Source organism: Pleurodeles waltl, chromosome 5 (assembly GCF_031143425.1).
Source record: "Pleurodeles waltl isolate 20211129_DDA chromosome 5, aPleWal1.hap1.20221129, whole genome shotgun sequence".
NCBI lineage: Eukaryota > Metazoa > Chordata > Amphibia > Caudata > Salamandridae > Pleurodeles > Pleurodeles waltl.
The window spans coordinates 1055537813-1055556417 of record NC_090444.1 but is presented as its reverse complement, the minus strand read 5'-3'; the positions used below and the strand labels follow the sequence as shown (position 1 = coordinate 1055556417).

Sequence of the window (18605 nt, the reverse complement as noted above, 5' to 3'; positions counted from 1 at the left end):
ACCTCTGATGAAGCAGTGCGGGGCAACAGCAAACAACGTGCGCGGCCGATTCAGAATGAAATTGGCACAACCTGCATTCCCCTTGGCCAGTGGGAATGTTCTTCCAGTGGGACCGGTATTCCCATATAGCAGGGTTAACAGCCTTGTCAACAGAATATTCCTTAGGGCTTGTTACCCAGGGCCGGTTTGAGATATGATTTACAAGAGATGACTACATGCGAGGTAGCTCGGCCCTCTGGCTCGGAATGTTGCTAATTTGTTCTATGCCCTGCTCCCTTGATACACGCTTACCTTGCACTTTTATCGACCTTTTTCAAAGGGCCATTGTTGTGAGAGGGTCTATAATGCCCTATACGGACATATTCAATTGGGCGATAGCACTGTCCACAAACCTTTATATACACCTGTCCTCCTCGGGCTTCTGATTCTGTACGTAGTTGTTGAATCAAAGATGTTTAGCAACAAAGGTTTCTTTACCTTTCTCGGTTTTAAACCTCCTACTTCACGCCTAAAATATTTTTGCCTTTCTATTCATGGCTATGGACATTTGCTCGCTTTAATTCAAGACACTTGCATCATCATGGAATTAAAATATACAGTTAAGTGTTTGCAATAAATTATCATTACGCTTGTTCAATTATATAAAAACAAAGTTCTGTGAATCCGGTAAATTATATAGAATATACTACCTGATGTATTATACTTCCCTGTACAAAAATAGTACTATTATGCCCTTACCCACAAAATTAACTCCAGACGACAGTTGCTTCTATTTTGTACTGTATAACTGAATTTGGTGCATTTGATCATGTGAGGATACCCTTTCTGTGGCCTGTCATGTGAACCCTGGAAGTAGGGTTTTATGTAATATCTGGCTGTAAAGAATGTTACTGTTACTAGTGTCTGTTTAAAAGAAAACAACTTGACTTTAACAATGCTTCAGGGTCACGGAAACATACACAGTGAAAGTCATCTCTGCTGCATTGCTTGGGTCAGAGAAATAGGGAATTGCCTGTTGCTGAGAGTTATTGATTGTGGGGAATACCTTTTCACTGTTACTCATCCATTTACCGAAAAGACCACACTAACCTGCTGGATGGAGAATGCACTTTTTACTCCTTGAAAAATGTGCTAATCATTTTTTCCATTGGCGTTTTGGGTGCTTCTGAGGATACATTCTGAAGTTGCCTTTCTTTGGACACAGTTATAGAAATTGATGTCTTTTAGAGAAAAAAGTACAGCTGGAGGAGGTTTGGTTTGTTAGGGAGAGAAGTACATTTTCAGCCTGAACCCCTGAACAGTTTGCAAGATTCACAGATCCTGAGACATACTCTCCCAAGCATGTGTATGCCACCTTAGCCTCCCCCCCACTAATTATTTTTGAAAACGAAATTATTATCACCTGCTGTAGTGCCATCTGATGCATTGAAACCACCTCAGATACTGCCTCGGAAGCCTCTGCCACGACCCCTTCTAGATCTGGAGGGGTAGAATCCAGATGCGGCATAGGTGCCACCTCGTCCTCTTTGTGAATAGCCTCCTGAGGCCTGGTAATATCCACGGCCTTGCGCACGGCCCCTGAAGCGCCCAGCGATGTCAAATAGGCCCCCACTAAACATCATCTTCATCGAAATTCGGGCCTTGTCTAAGGCAGAAAAGGAGGCCACATACTTTCCCAAGTCTTTAACAAATTTATCCCTGAACACCATTCCATTTGCCAAGGTCCGGCTTCGTTGAGTGCCAGCTCCCGGTCAGTTCGCATGATGAGGAAAGATCGTCTACACTTTGTAGGCATCACACAGTTGGCATTGCCTAACAGGCATATGGCTCACTGAGCCCACTCCAAAATCGTATCCGGGTCTAATGGCAAACTAGATTCCTTCGCCTGCACTGCGAGTTCTAGGATTTTCGTGAGGGGACTGGAAATGTCAAGCATCTTGTCCTGGTAGCCCTTCCATGCCTGGTCCAGATCCTTCTTGGGATCCTTTGTGAATATTTTAATAAATGTCGCTAAGTTCGGGTCCAACTCGGGCGTTTTCTCCACCTTGCCCAATAGTGAGGGACGTGGGCATTCGGAGTGCAAGGTACTATGGACATCCCGATCAAATCCTTAATGTTGTCTGTCCTGCACATAGTGTGCTACCTCACCACAGGGCACCCATTCAGTGGATTGATGGTGGATAATGGTTTCTGGGTCAAAAGATAAAGTACGTTGAGTCTGATTATCATCCTCAAGGTTCCGGGATTTGCATTTGCGCTTACCCGATTCTTGAGGTCATCTTGCGCTTGATCCAAATCAAAGGAGTGGGAAGAGGTAGACAGGGAGCCATCCAATGCGACTGTGGAGAGCCTTGGGGCTGAGTCTGAGGCTCCCAATGAAGTGAAGGAACCATATTCATGGGCTTTTAACACTGATGCAGCCATCTGCTCAAGAATCTCTGCTTATGATGCAGGACCAAGAGAGGCTCTCCGGGCAAAGCCCGAATCAGATGTCAGGCCATCTCTAGACACATTTGAATTAGGGGTCTGTCCCCTGAGTTAGTGATGACCATGTCTCTTCAAGGGGTGAGCTAAAGGTGTTGAAGCCTTAATTAGAGCCTGATTCACCGAGTCCTGCACGATTGCCCAGTACCTCAACTAGTCTCTCCTCCATATTATGGTCTTCATTCACTTCAGGGAATTCCTGATAATATTCTTCCTTATTGGCGTAGTACGTCATTGTTAAGATTAATAGAAATGGAGGATTTCAAGGGGGCAACCCATCAGGTCAAGCAATTATTATAAGCACCAGGTGCATGAAGGATAAGACCGCACTAAATATATGTGGAGGGAGCACCTGCTTATTTACCCATAGGGCAAAGCACTGCACTGTTTTTGCACCCTTTTGGGAAAAATCAGTAGACTGTAGCACACGATGCGCTTGGGACGACACCCTCGAAATACAGAGCAAATCGTCCGAATGCATGCACAGCACTAGAAATAGAAAGAGGACTATGTCCTCTTACTCCAGCGGTCGCCTGAAGGCGTGCCTAAGCGCGCAGTGCCACATGTGCCGAAATTGGCTGATCAACCTGCTTTGGAGCAAAGCTCACTTTCGAAATAAATAACACAATGCTCAAGTCGTTCTGCGAGCAATCCGACTCCCCAAAATGCCTAAAGCAGATCGCGTGCGCGCAGACGGAAGAACAGGCACAGCAGCATGTCGGGTTTGAGTCCCGCTACCGCTCCATGCTGCCAGTGAACATATATAAACACACACAGTATAATACCTTATGAAAAGGAATGAAACACTTATCTCGGGCTGCAAGCAGCAAAGAAAGAGGAAGGACTTTGTTGCATGGGCATATATATATATATGGTGATGACATACAATTGGATAGTGATACGGACTAATGGGGATCTTGGGAGAAGTAGTTTTTGTGTTTAATATATTTCATTGGCTGCTGTGTTCTGTGCAGTAAAGAGAGAGAAGCATAATCCGAAGCCTTCGGTTCTGACATTGAGTTGAGTGGTGTTTGTCTATTTGTTGGCCCAAGATAACATATACTTAGTTTGGTTAGGTATCTTACTATTGACATTTTTGTCTGGCCAACAGCAGGGAATTCCTTACCAAGAAAGACTATGTTATTGTCAATATTACCCGCTCTGCATTATTGTACCGTCACCATACTGCTTAATAAGAAATATAGTGAGCAGGATGTCAGATCCAGAACATGGCATCCCAGTAGTACGATATGCATTATCCCAACATCCCAGGCGAGCTTGGGCACAATGCGCATGGAAGTTTAAAAATGTGTTATTCCAGTGAAAATTATGTCACAATGATTCTGTACTGAACCTTTAAGTACTGCAGTAGAAATTAACTGCTTGCTTCTTGAAACTTTCATTTTACAAACCAGCTGTCTATGTATAACATTTATATTGTTTTAATCACTTTTGTTAGGAGTTGTAGTTGCATCAGTGCAGTCTTATATTTTGGTATGGCATAGTATGGTTGTTATAGCTTTCATGTACTTAGTTTACATTAATATGAACATTTACAAAGATACTAATATTCCTGGCCTGATTGTCTACTGGTCTTATTGGTCTCCTACAGTATGCTATACTGTGTTAACCCTACACAACCCCTAAATACTATTATATCAGGAAAGGTATTTGTCCTTGCTTTACCTCTGAAGCCATACATGTCTAAACACTCCCTCCATGAGTAGTAGATTTTAGAGGTAAAGCTGTACTTTTCACGAGTCCAATATGTGCACACTATCCTTGCAGTGAGTTGTTTTTTTACTGAAAATTGGTTGATGCAACGCAGAACCATTGTGTAGAAAATGCAGCACGAAAGACCTGTAAATGTAAATTTACCACATTCCCCACTAATTCATGTGCCTTAGAAGTTTTGTTTGACAGGCCAAACACCCTACTGGAAATATTGTGCAGTATGGCAAAGCTGGCCTGTTTTAAAGAGACTGGGCAGGTGCCGGCTCATGTGTATCTGAAGTACTTAAATATCTTGAAGCACAGTACTCCATGGTCCACATGATACCAGTATCCCTTGGACTCTGACTCCGGGCTTGATAAGAAAATGTTTGTATGTGTAAAAAAGCTTTAAGGGTGGTGTCGTAACAGAGTAGATTGTGCCTGTGTAGACATGAGAGCAGGTTGTACAAGGTTTCAATCATTATACAGTTTTCAAAGCGTTTCATTTGATGTAAATATATTCTCTACTGCACACTAAATGAAAAATGCTATTATCCATTTTTCCATCACCTTTAATGAAATTCTTGGGGTACAGAAGGGTGAAGGTATGTTGCGCCTGGCACAAACAGAATGGAATTATGCCTAGCTTTTGGGTGAAATTTGAATTTACTTGTCATGTACCATATTTTCATTTTTTTATTCATGATTGTTACACAAAAGTTCCCAGTAAGCCTCATAAAAGAAGTTTTTGTGAAGGCGGGAAATAATTATGGATCGGTTTCACAGAAGAAACACACATCTACTATTAATCTTAAACTGTGCTTCATAGGATCCCAAACGTTTCCCCTTGAAATGTATGACTCCTGGATCTCCATGAGTAATCCCCCTTTCCTATAACAATGACATGGGATTGACTACAGTGAACAATCTTAGCCTTGGATTATCCCCATGCCCACATATACAACCCCACTCCCATAAGCATCTTTCTGATCACTAATTGAGTATGCACTTTGTTCCATTCTTAGGCACCACAGAACACACATTTTCAGGTGTGTTACTTGAGCCCACTCACAGAAACTGGCCACCCACGTTTAAGGAAGGGAAACAGGCAATATGGTGCTCATCCGATCTCTTTCACCTGTCTTCAGAAGTACTCCGAAGTGATACCAAGCCAATATGTAAATAACCAAATGAATACATGCATTTTTCTGTATACTATTAACATGTCACAGTGAACAAATACCATTTTTGATTGAAGTCCTTGATGGTTTTCGTTTTGAAACCAAGCTTTTCGAGATAGTAGAGTGCTTTGCTGTGCGACGACAGATAAAAAGATCACTTTTGCTTTCATTTCAAAACTTTAAAGTTAATTTATTGATTTTTACATTTGGTGGTTCAGGTAATTAATGTTTTTTTAGCAAGATTTTTTTTCTGTTCATGGTATTGCTGAAACTGGGGATCTAGTGATTAGCTTTGTGTCCTCCTCATAGCAAGATTCACTGTGATGTAAATAGCTCATGACTTGCCCACATTATACTGTTAGTGACTTCATTAAAATTAATTGCGTCTGACACCAAAAGAGATTCTCGGGGTGTTTCAAATCTGTTTCTCTGGATACGGTCCAAACCATCCCTATTATTTGAGTTCTAAGCACAGCATGTTTTTGAAGACCTTAACACCAGAAAGTAGGTCACATGCAGCAATGTTTATTGTAGTTCTTCAATTTCGTATACTTTGTAAATAAATCGCATGTGGTGTACATGACTAAGCTATGTTGGACCTGTGTTCAGCCCATAGCTGAGCCTATAAGACTAAGCCTGTGTTAAATGTAGAAGCACCAAGTTCTCATCAGCATTCTTATTTAAACAAAAAAAAATGCTTGTGGAGAAACTTGGGTAATTGAGAGATTGCAAATAGGATGGGTAGTTGTGAGAGGGGCATTGAAGCTTCTTGACTAGTACAAAATAAAATTAATGTAGAAAGAATGAAGAAGATTGTGTGCTACCAAGCACGTGCAGTTGCTAATGGTACATATGCATGCTGTTATTAAGTGTTGTGGAGATATTTCATGTCAATTTCCCACCAACCATTACTGTTTGATCTTAGCAGCATTCAGTGATGCATAGGAGTCTGCTGATAATAGTTTACACATTCCGTGATAGTCCAGTCAGCTCATGATAGTCGACTACATATGGTAGTCCAGCCTGGCGAGAGTAGCAAGCTGAGAATAGCTGCCAGGAATAGGCTGCTGGTTATAGTCTAGTAGAGTGATCTTACTAAGTTGATAAGTCTGTAGTCTGGTGATAAGTGTAGTCCAATAATGATAATTGTGTGAATAATCACTTGATCCAACCAGGTGATGATTGTGGGCTATTGTGAGATATTGATAGTTGGGTGTTGATAGTTGGGTGGTATTCTTCAGTTTATATTAGTTTGACCTCTCGTCTCTGGTACTTTTTCCCCCAGACAACCTGAATATTAAACCTCACCTAGCCTTTCGCAATGCTCTCAGAGCTTGATTTTTAACTCGATAACCCACTGTCATCGTGCCATCTTGTTTTCAATGTTAAAGGTCACCATGGAGGTGTTCGCTGCTTCTAAGTGTTCTTGATAAATGCTTAAAAAACAGATATTCCTCAAATCATGATCATTTTTGCTAAACTTTTAGAATACACATTGTTGACTTTAACTCGTAGCCATTACAGTGTAGACAGAGATGTTTTAAGGCATAGCCAAAGTGGGCACTGGCCCATGGAACCAGCCTTTCAGGGGGCTACACAGATAGGGCCAGCTCTGATCTGCAATCTTGCCCTGATGACTTTGAATAATTCTTAAACGTATTGTTTTAAATGCCGTTTTCCTTTCATTTATTTTTAATGTGCTTGATGTGTGAGAATCTGTTACTGACATTTTGCAGAGAAATGTTGTGTTTATGTTTCATGCAACATCCATAAAAACGCTCTTTAGCTTAAAACAGGACCTCACTTATGAGAAATGGGAGTGTGCACGGAGATTATTTTTTAGTAATATTAGTGAGCAGCTGCTGTAATACAATATTGAAAACAGTCACTATCCCTTAATATCAGATGTAAACACATAATAATTTGGACGAGTGTGCATGTGCACTGTCAGTGACCTGGCCAAAGAGGGCATAAAAGAGCTGAAATTGGATCATAAACAGGGCCCCCAAAATATGTTTGCTCCAGGGCCCCCAAAATCCTTAAGATGTACCCGAGTGTAGAGCAACAATGACTCATTGTATCAATATAGGATTTGTATTAATAAACTAGTATTAATTAACTAGTTAACAGTTTATGCTCATTGGCTCTAACTTGAAGGTATAAGTGGTGTTTTGAATCCGTAGTGAATCCCTCTCCCCCCAATGAATGGCATAAAAAACTATTTATTATTAACTATATCCTTAACCCAGCTCTTGCACGTGCGTCTGGAGTTTATTAAGGCACAGGAAACAGAAGCTGTACCAGTGGGGAACGCATTTCTCTACTTGGCCGAGAACGGCGTGATTTTAGTTTTTTAAATGGAAGGCCCTGCTCTTTGGTTTCTTTGTTACCTCGGTTGGACTTTTCCCAAGCCATCGAGCCAAGCATTTTACATACTAATGCGGTCTTGGTAAGTGTCTTTGGCAGCTGTTCATGTGATAATAATGAAACCTACTGTGTAACTCCCATACGGCTGCTGGAAAAAGTGGGAATTGCTTACAGTGAACGTGAATAGTAAAACTCGATTTATAAATGCACTGAAAATTAGTTTGGACTACGATTTAAGGAAGTGTTCTACATATTCGAGTTAACTGGGCTTATTTTTCTTTTTTAAAGGTAAAGAAAACTTGCACAGAATCAGATGTTTCAGAGCCTCAAAACTCCAGGTAAACAAATATAAAATATTCTCTGACTTCCGTGTGGATAGATAACATTTGAAGAAAAAATATTCTGGATTCATGGAGTATATTCTAGATAGTATCCAATGAAAATGTTGCATCATTTTTGCATGGGCATGGTAAACACTACTGAAAAATATTGTTAAATGGCTCCAGCAGAATAAAAAAAAAAAAAACAGGAGATGTGATTAAAGAGGTAAACGTTGTGTGTTGTCTTCACTCTTTGCTGCACATGACATGGAAACACAATGTTCTCCACGCCTCAAAAAATGTAATTGAACATACATTCTTAATTACAGACATTTTTCATACCCTTTCCAAATCCGCCAGCTGTGTATTGATTTTGAAGAACGAATCTTGTGAACATTTTATATTGTTGGCCTTGTACTTCATTTTGAAGTTAGTCATTTTCCCTCTTTCTCTGTTTCACTTTGCCATCCCAGTTTGGACTCAGCCAAATGCAACTCCATCTTGATCCTGCTCCCCATAGGAACAGTCCAGCTGACCTGCCAGGCCAGGTCCTCCCCTGGACCGGAAACAGACATCCCTGGACCTGTTTCTGGGTTTTACCCTTTCCTCATCAGTCAAGCTAGCTTGAATCTAGTGGCACAGTGAGCAAGGGACTCGCATCTGGGCATACTCTTCCCACTTAGAGCGACAAAAGCAAAAAGAACAGATAATAGTGGAATGCGGAACAAATCAAACACCTCCATTCACCGATCTGGGTTTAATCCATTGTTTTTTTGCTCACCATGCCACCTCAGTTTAAACCTAGCCAAATGCAAATCATTTTTGGTCCTGCTCCCCATGGGAACAGTCCAGCCTGAACTGCCAGGCCATGTCCTCCCTGGGCTGGAAAGAAGAATCCTGGACCAGTTCACCCTCATCAGCCAAGCTAGCGTGCATCCAGTGGTATAGTATGTGTGCAGTGTGGAAGGAGTACGTTTGGGTGGGGTGGTCTAGGATGAGGAAGGAGTCAGGGCCAGGGCAAACATTAGGTCCTCCTTGGGGATGCACGGCAAATAGTTTTGACAGCATTAGTAAACACCTAGGCCTGAATACATCCCTAAACCCCTTCAGTACAGAGCAAAAACTTTTCAACATAACCAAAAGAGACATGTTGGGCCTGATATTGACTCATCAAGATGGGATACTCAAACATCTATGTGATGCAACCTTCCATCTGCAATTGTCATTTCAGGTATCACTTTGCTCACCATCATTGTTTTCCCATCTGGACATAACTAAATACATTTAAATGTCATTTGGGGTATGCATAACTCTATCAGCAATGTAGACACATTCCTGTCTATTTCAATCAATGCACTTTGGCATTAAAATTCATTTTGTTTGACAGAGGCTGGCTTACATGGTCATTTGGGAAGAACTGAGGATTCATGACAATCTGCTGCTGTCTACATTAAATGAATTGAATTTTGCTATTGAAACATTTTCTAACAAATTTCAGAGAAAGAATGATGCCATTGTACACGTTTCCAGTGCTTTGGTGATTGTACCAACTTACCAATGTAAACTCTGAAACAGCAACTGTCTCACAAGTGTTAATGTCACCAGTAATAGGGCCTACATTAGCTACTCACATCTGTGATGGAGCATCACAGCTGACCTAATCCTCAAATGGGGCACGTATAGTACAAATGTCCCTCATGACATGAAGACAATGCAGGTACCCCTTTTTTCGCATGCTGCCCTGTATCTGCTCAAACACGTACTTGCTTGTAATGAGAAATCCAGTGACAAACATTAGCGCAAAACTTTATTGCAAACACCGCATCAGACACTGTCTGAAAAACTTACACCCATCATGTTGATGACAAAAAAACATTGCTGTAAATAAAAAAGGTTAAACAACAAGATTAGCTACATACAGTAACTCACCCCCTTGATGCTACTGTTGAGCCCTCAACTGCCCATGAAGCTCCGGGTAGGCCACCACAAGGATGCAGGCCATTAGAGGGTTCAGGCTGCGGCGCATTCACTTACCTCATTGGGAGGCAGAGGCGGACTTCTGCTGACTTCCTGGTCCAGCGTTGGAGGTCCTCCTACCTCTCCCTGCAATGCAGGCTGCAGTGCATAAAGGTCCCTGGGGTCCGCTCCTTCTTCACTATGTCCTTGCACAAATCACACTTCTGATGGGTGTTGACCTTTATGGGTGAGAACAAATAACAACAAAAGAGGTTTTGAGCAATTACGTTAGTCTGTAGTGCAGTCAAACAATTTCGTAGCAGCTCTTACTTGCATTCCCAGAACAGTCAGTACAGAGTATCTACAAATGTTTCAAAGATCATAAGAAATTTGATCTGTGGAGTAGTTTCAACATTCTTTTCCTCATGTTATAAATACAGGACACAAACACCATTTAAGTCCGGGATAGGAAACGTGTCATGTAGTGAGACCCACTCCACATTAGTCCAACTCATTGTGAGTTACTAAAGGCTAAACAACCTGTACATTATTTAAACATAACCACACACACATCTACATTTTATTCATGCCTAACCTTCTAAGAGTCCGTTACTATGGGTTGCACCACATACAGTGGCTAAAGGCAGAGTGGGCGGGCTGCTTTTTGTCAGTGAGAGCTTGGTCTTGAGAGTTGTATGAATAAGTGTGTGTAGTAATGGGACACATGTATATGGCTAATTGAGAGCCTGTGTCATTTAGACTGGCAGCACAGGAAATACCTTTCCCCATATGTGGCACCACAACATATTTAAAACAAAGATACCCAAATCCAAAATATTGCCTGTACATTAAGCATCGGACAGCTCCATTACTTTAAAGATTCTACTTGGAATGTAGATTTCCACAATTTTTACCTGGGCTGGATGTTTCCACTTAAACTGGTGGTACAGTGCCTACTAGCCACTGGAAGCAGGGGCCTGCATTTTGTTGCATGAAATCTGGAATTATGAGCAACAGGCACTGAAAACTCAGCTAATTCTTACAGGGGACTTTTCATTTCAATGCACAGACATTTCTAACATCCTCAAACAAAAACATTGTACCCAGCTAAATCATGCAGTCCACTACCTTCCGATCACAACACTTAACTCATGAACAAAAGGGAACCAAATGCCTGTGGATAAAGAGGAAACAAGTTACTTTGGCAAACATTTCCCACTCAAACATGTACCTGTTCCTTTGGATTCCCATACAGCTGGGTGTAAAGGGACAGGAACTTCCTGGTGAGGAGTTCTAGTTCCTCAGGGAAGAAGGCAGGGCCCCTGCCACCTGCTTTGCCTGGCATCCTGGCTCCCAAAGGTCAGTAACTTCAGCTTTAGGTTGTGAGGCTGTGTATTTTTTAATTGTTAGTGCGTCACCAACCCTGAAAATGGAGGCTAGTGTCTAAACAAATGTTAGATATGAACTACACTGTTTATGGCAAGAATTGACGCATTACAACGTGAACCATGACTGTGTTTGGCATCAATAGTGTTGCGGGGGAAGTAATACCTCCATGAATAGTATTTTGGAAAAAAAAAATTATAAAAAAAAGTTACATGCAAATAATACATTTCAAATGTGCGATTTGCACATAATTAAAGAAATTAGACATGTAGAAATGTTTTAAGTAAAACATAATTTGATAACATTATATGTACATCTATGGCACAATGAGAGTCCTAATGTTACCAAGACATAAGATGTGTGTTGATTATCAAAGTATGGTGCTACCATTTAAGCTGATATTTTCTTTTCCACACATGCAGACATTTGAACCCTGGCATTGGAATGAGGTGACGGCCTCAGGTTGTTAGCCATTTCCAGACTTTTCCATCATGGAGGAAAGGGATGTTAGTAAAACGTTTCACTTAAATAGGGAAACTGTCATGGATTTGTGTCATCTGCCTAAGCCTAATCACCTGCATCACAGTAGGAATACAGTAGTAATAAAACAAACAGTGACTCATGACAGTATTTCATTTTGTGGCCACTGGCTCTTTTCAGTACTCTTACAATACACTGCGGCAGTACCTGGAGGCATGTCACAACCAACCTTCAGTGGTGTGCTACAAGAAGTCCTTTCTTCAATGCTGAGACACATCATCAGCTACATCCAGTTCCCTCGACAACAAGATTTGGCCACTTTGAAGGGAGAATTTTATGCTTTGGATGGCCTACCACATGTGATTGGAGCAATAGATAGAAAACCTACTGCCTTGTTGCCACCACATGCAAGGAAGCAGGTCTGCCACAATCAGAAGAACTTCCATTCCATCAATGTGCAAGTTGTTTGCTTACCGGATTTGTACATCTCAAGTGTGTGCACCCACTTTCCTGGGTCAACACATGATTTCTTTGTTTTACGGAACAACACCATACCCCTGCAAATGTCTCAATCTGGAGCTGAGAGGGCCTGGCTTATTGGTAATGACAATATGACTTGAGGATCATTTGCTTTAACCCCAAGGGTGCCCCGGACTAGCTGGTCTCGCCCACGGCACCGTGCAACCGGTGCCCAGGATGAGACCAGATTGTCCTGCTATGGCCCCCGGGGGAGCGCTGGCCGAGCACCCCCCTCCCCTGGGCAGAGATGGAAGGGGAATCGCTTCCCCTTCCAACCCCGCCCCCGTGGCATCTGATGACGTTGGCGCACTTTCACGCACTGGCCTCATCCAAGGCCTACTCCCCCCCCCCCATCGAAGGAGAAATGCAATAGCATTTCTCCTCCGATCACGTGGAGGGGGCAGAGAGGCATGAAAGGAGAGGAAAGGCCTTTCCTCTCCTTTCATATCTCTCTAAGCATTTCTGCTGCCTGATCGCGATGCGATGGGGCAAATTATTACTAGGCCATTTCTGCCCCCTCCCCTCCAGGGGCAGATCGGCCTTGCGATCTGCCCACGGTGGGACAGAAACCACTAGACACCAGGGATTTTTTTCCCCGTATTTGTGCATAAGGGGAGCGGCTCCTTGGGCAAGGGCTGCTCCCCAGGGGGTCAAATGATTTTTAGGCCATTTCTGCCCCCCCCCGAGGGCAGATCGGCCTAAAATTATTAGGCCGATCTGCGAGCCTTTAGGCAAGAGTCGATTCCGGGGGGGACCAAATTATTTTTTGGCCATTTCTGCCCCCCCGGGGGCAGATCGGCGTAATATAATTAGGCCGATCTTCCCCTAGGGGGGTCAGAAACCACGAGACACCAGGGGATTTTTTTAAATTTATTTTTACGCATAAGGGAAGCAGACCTTTTGGCAAGGGCCACTCCGCAGGGGGGGGCAAAATATTTTTAGGCCTTTTCAGCACCCCCCGGGGGCAGATCAGCCTAATATAATTAGGCAGATCTGCCCCCGGGGTGGCAGAAACCTCTAGACACCAGGGATATATATATTTTTTTTATTTACTTTATGTTTTTATGTATGGGGAGCGACCCCTTAGGCAAGGGTCGCTCCCCTGGGGGGCAAATTGTATTTAGGCCATTTCATCGGCCTATTGTTGTTAGGCCAATCTGCACCCAAAGGGGGCAGAAACCTCTAGACACCATGGATTGGTGTGTGTGTATGTGTGTGTTTTGTTTGGGGGGGCAGCCCCTTGGTCAATGGTCTCTCCCCATGTGGGCACATTACTGTTGGCTATAACTGCCCCCCTTGGGGGTAGATTGGCCTATTTTTGGATGGCCCATCGGCCCCCAAGGGGGGGGTGGGGTGGGGCAGAGAGCCCACCAGAGATCAGTGAAGATTTTTTTTTTCAAAATAAGAGGTTGGGGGTATGGCCATACCCCCACCTCAGATAAATGGGGCCAAAGTTGTTCTGCCCACCAGTGGGCAGATTGGGCAATTACCCCCGATCCACACCCGGGGGACAGAAAGTCTACTAGATGCCAGGGAATACAAAAAATAAAGTAATCAAAAGAAGTAATCAAGACATAATAAATGCATTAAGCGCATTCCATAAAGGAAAGAATCCCTATTCTAGAAATAATAATGAATAAAGGTGTGAGTTAGAAATCTATAAAGAGTTCTGAGTTTAAGGGAGAGATCATAAGCATGAAGCTTCATCATAAAAAATCAGTTCAGTAATTCAATATTCAGTCAAAACAGAACTTCTCATGAAGAGAGGTTCAATAAGTTCAGTAGAGTCTTAGAGTAACATGGTACAAGGCAGTGAGAAAAGTGGCTGAGTGAGGTAACTTACTCTAGGAACACACACTATTATAGACAAAACACATTTTTTGTGTTGTATTTCATTGCTTCTTCAGCCAGCCAATCATCTTTCGATGCTCTCATGGGAATAGGATCACTTCTCGTCTTCTCACTAGGAACATAATAACTTTAGATGGCAACTTTCAACACTACAACTATTCCTGATCAAGTAACTGTTTGGTCTTGTCCTCTCATGATTTGTTCTCCTATTCAAAACAGCATTTCATTTTTTTTATTTTTTAAATAACTTAGGCCCTCATTACAACATTGGCGGTAAAAGCCGCTTACCGCCGTGCAGTAGACCGCCAACACACCGCAGCGGCCGCGGAATTCCGCCACAGCTATTATGACCCACATCTCGGAATCCGCCAAAATTCAGACACCCACACAAGTCCGCCACACCAAAGGTCAGTGATAAACTGGCGATAACAAAACCTCCACCGTCACGCCAACAGAAATAAGCCCACACTATCACGACACACGAATCCACGCGGCGGTCTTTCAACCGCGGTATTCCATTGGCGGTACACACCGCCGCGCTCAAAATACACACACATTTACAAAACAATGCCACATTGGACGATTCAAAATACACACACCTGAGATACATACACACACCACTCCCACACACCCATTACAATATAAAACACACACCCACATCACCCACAAACCCCCACAACAAAAAATACAGAAAGAAGGCCAGAGAGAGACACCACCAGCAAGTACAACAGCATCCACAGGCACATAACACCATCACCCACACAACTTCCACGCACCTCACACAACACACCACTACATATCACCACACTTATCACCACACACTCCACCCCACACATCACCTACACCACCCCATGGCACGGCAAAGACACCCCAGGTTCTCGGAGGAGGAGCTCAGGGTCATGGTGGAGGAAATCGTCCGGGTAGAGCCACAGCTATTCGGATCACAGGTGCAGCACACCTCAATTGCAAGGAAGATGGAGCTATGGCGAAGAATAGTGGACAGGGTCAACGCAGTGGGACAACACCCAAGAAATCGGGAGGACATCAGTAAAAAGGTGGAACGACCTACGGGGGAAGGTGTGTTCCGTGGTCTCAAGACTCCACCTGGTGGTTCAGCGGACTGGCGGCAGACCCCCACCTGGAAGAATGGACTCTGGTAAGTCAAAGCTTTACTATTACATCCCCCACCCTACCTGCATGCTATCACATACCCCCACCCTCACCCTCTCCCCCATCACTCCAACTCCTCACAAATGTACCAATATCACAAACCACCCATCCCAACACTAAGCCCTGCATGCAACACCAAAGCATGGACACCCATCACCAAAGCATGCCCACTGCACATAGGCATACAACCCCCTAAACCATCATCACACAAGCTCCCACACAGGAATGCCAGCACTGGGGTACACGGTCACCCACCCATTGCACACCATGGCACACACAGATGCAATAATCCTGCCATTCCACCCCTGCAGGACCCCTACCCAACGTCACCAGACAGAAGGGTCCAGACATGTCCACTCCACCCACAGAAGAGGCCCACAGTGATGACAGCAGCTCTGTCCAACTGGATCTTGATGACCAGCCCGGACCATCGGGGACCTCTGGACAGTCGGTTCCCCTCACACAGGCACAGTCCACCACAGACCTTCCCCCCTCTGGAAATACCAGCACAGCACCCATCCAGCGGGCCCATACCTCCGTCCCCAGGACACGTCAATCAGCTGTGTGTCCACCACTACAGGGAACCCAGGCTAACCCACCACCCAAACAACAGGGACCTGGGGGCAGCGGCAGTGGGCACACGGTCCAGGAGACGGAGGCCCAGGAACACAGGGGAACTGGGAGGGCTGCTGTGTGACAGGGGGAGGACAGGCCAAGGGAACCCACTCTCCACGAGGCCCTCTCCTCCATCATGGGAGCATACCACCACTCCCAGGAGACAATGGCAACAGTACTGGCCAAGTTTCAGGAGACCCAGCGCATGGAGGAGGAACAGTATTTGGGCTTCAGGGAGGAACTCCGAACCATCAGCTCCACCCTGGGCACCATCGTAGGGGTGCTGAAGGAAGTACTCAACACCAGGAGGGACACTGTGGCACTACAAGGGGCCCCTGACACTAGCATGGACGATGAACTGCCCACCACCTCCGCCAGCGCTAGTGGACAGGACACCCTGCCACAGGACCACCACACCAGCACCCCACCGCCTGCAGATGGAGAACCACCCCGCAAACTGGCCCTGAGATCCAGGAACAAGACAGAGAACGATGCCAAGACCCCCGCCAAGAAATGAGACCACCCTGATTGTCATCCTACTGTCCCACTTTGTCACCCTGTCCATACTTTAACTGCTCCAGCTCCACTTCCTATGCCCATATGGGCAATGCACCTGTCAGACTAATAGACTGGACTCTGCCATGGACACTCCTCCTCCATCACCCCTCACCATTTAACTTTCCCCTCCAATATTTTGCATTTAAATAAACACACCTAAAGCACAAAATGATCTGGAGTCTGTCTGTGATTTCGAAATAGTGTATTTGCAATTACAGTGACAAGATGTTTTTGAAATAGTAACATACCTATTTCACACAGCTCTAGTCCATGAGGAATTTAAGCAGATGACACACAGTGGGACCCACATCTGTGAAACCGTAAGGGAAAGTGACAACTCAGTGACCATACACTGGGTGAAAACGACAGACAGGATAGAGGTAGTAGTGTAAAAGTACATGTAGTAGGCATGATTGTATTCTCACCTGTGTTTCACTGGAGGAAATATTGCTGGATCACTGAGTCCCTGCTCTGCATGTCTTCTTCCTCTGCTTCATCCTCATCACTGCCCACAGGCTCCACAGCTGCCACAACACCGCCATCTGGACCATCCTCCTGCAGAAAAGGCACCTGTCGTCGCAAAGCCAAGTTGTGAAGCATACAGCAGACCACGATGATCTGGCACACCTTCTTTGGTGAGTAGAATAGGGATCCACCTGTCATGTGGAGGCACCTGAACCTCGTCTTCAGGAGCCCGAAGGTCCACTCGATCACCCTCCTAGCTCGCCCATGGGCCTCATTGTAGCGTTCCTCTGCCCTGGTCCTGGGATTCCTCACTGGGGTCAGTAGCCATGACAGGTTGGGGTACCCAGAGTCACCTGCAAATGGCGAGGGACAACTGTAAGACACACACTAACCTGTAGGGATAACCCCAGACAACCATTCCCACTCTCTTGCTTCCAGGGGCTCACCTAATAGCCACACACAGTGCCTCTGGAGTTGACCCATCACATAAGGGATGCTGCTATTCTGCATGATGTAGGCGTCATGCACTGAGCCAGGGAACATGGCATTCACATGGGAGATGTACTGGTCTGCCAAACATACCATCTGTACATCCATAGAATGATAACTCTTCCGGTTTCTGTACACTTGTTCACTCCTGTGGGGGGGGGGACCAAAGCCACATGGGTCCCATCAATGGCACCTATGATGTTGGGGATATGTCTCAGGGCATAGAAATCACCTTTCACTGTAGGCAAATCCTCCACCTGAGGGAAAACGATGTAGCTCCGCATTTGTTTCAGAAGGGCAGACAACACTCTGGACAATACGTTGGAAAACATAGGCCATGGCCACAGTTGTTTGAAATGAGCCACTTGCAAGGAAATGGAGCACTGACAGCACCTGCACTTGAGGGGGGATTCCTGTGGGATGGCAGATTGCTGACATCAGTTCTGGCTCCAACTGGGTACACAGTTCCTGTATTGTGGCACGGTCAAACCTGTAGGTGATTATCAAATGTCGCTCCTCCATTGTCGACAGGTCCACCAACGGTCGGTACACCGGAGGATGCCGCCATCTCCTCACATGTCCCAGCGGACGGTGCCTATGAAGGACAACAGCGAGCACAGAGTCAAACAATTCAAAGGTGGCCTGTATGTGTGTTGAGACTAGGCCTAGGTATGTGTGACCCAGTTGAAAATGAGGCCATGTGGGCCCCTGAAATGGCGGCTGCCTGACCTCTAAAGTGGGACAATGGGATGTGAGCTAACTGCGCTGGCGTTGTATACCATTGTGGTAGGCTGTCGGAGACCGCGGCGCAATGCTGCATTGGTTAACATTGGACCCTCTGGGTCCCAGGAGCCAATGACGATGTACGCCGCAGACGTGACCGCCATTTTCTATCACTTCAATCACTCGATACCTGATCTTCGACAGGAGAGAACCTACACTGCAAGTGCTGCTGTGACCTCAGTCTGGAAGAGACAATGGCTCGTGCGTCTGGGGAAAGGGCCCCTGCCTTCACATTGGAGGAGTTGGAGAAGCTTGTTGATGGGGTCCT

General features: G+C 44.8%; 1 protein-coding gene across 16 annotated transcripts in view; it reads left to right on the top strand.

The window, feature by feature from the left end:
• Nucleotides 1-18605, top strand: part of EYA4 (EYA transcriptional coactivator and phosphatase 4) — a 614551-nt gene that overhangs the window by 346413 nt on the left and 249533 nt on the right. For all 16 annotated transcript variants that reach the window (XM_069235264.1, XM_069235265.1, XM_069235270.1 and 13 more), the window contains one exon: nt 8034-8083. In XM_069235264.1, the coding sequence (XP_069091365.1) occupies nt 8034-8083 (50 nt within the window). The remainder of the gene's footprint in view (nt 1-8033; nt 8084-18605) is intronic.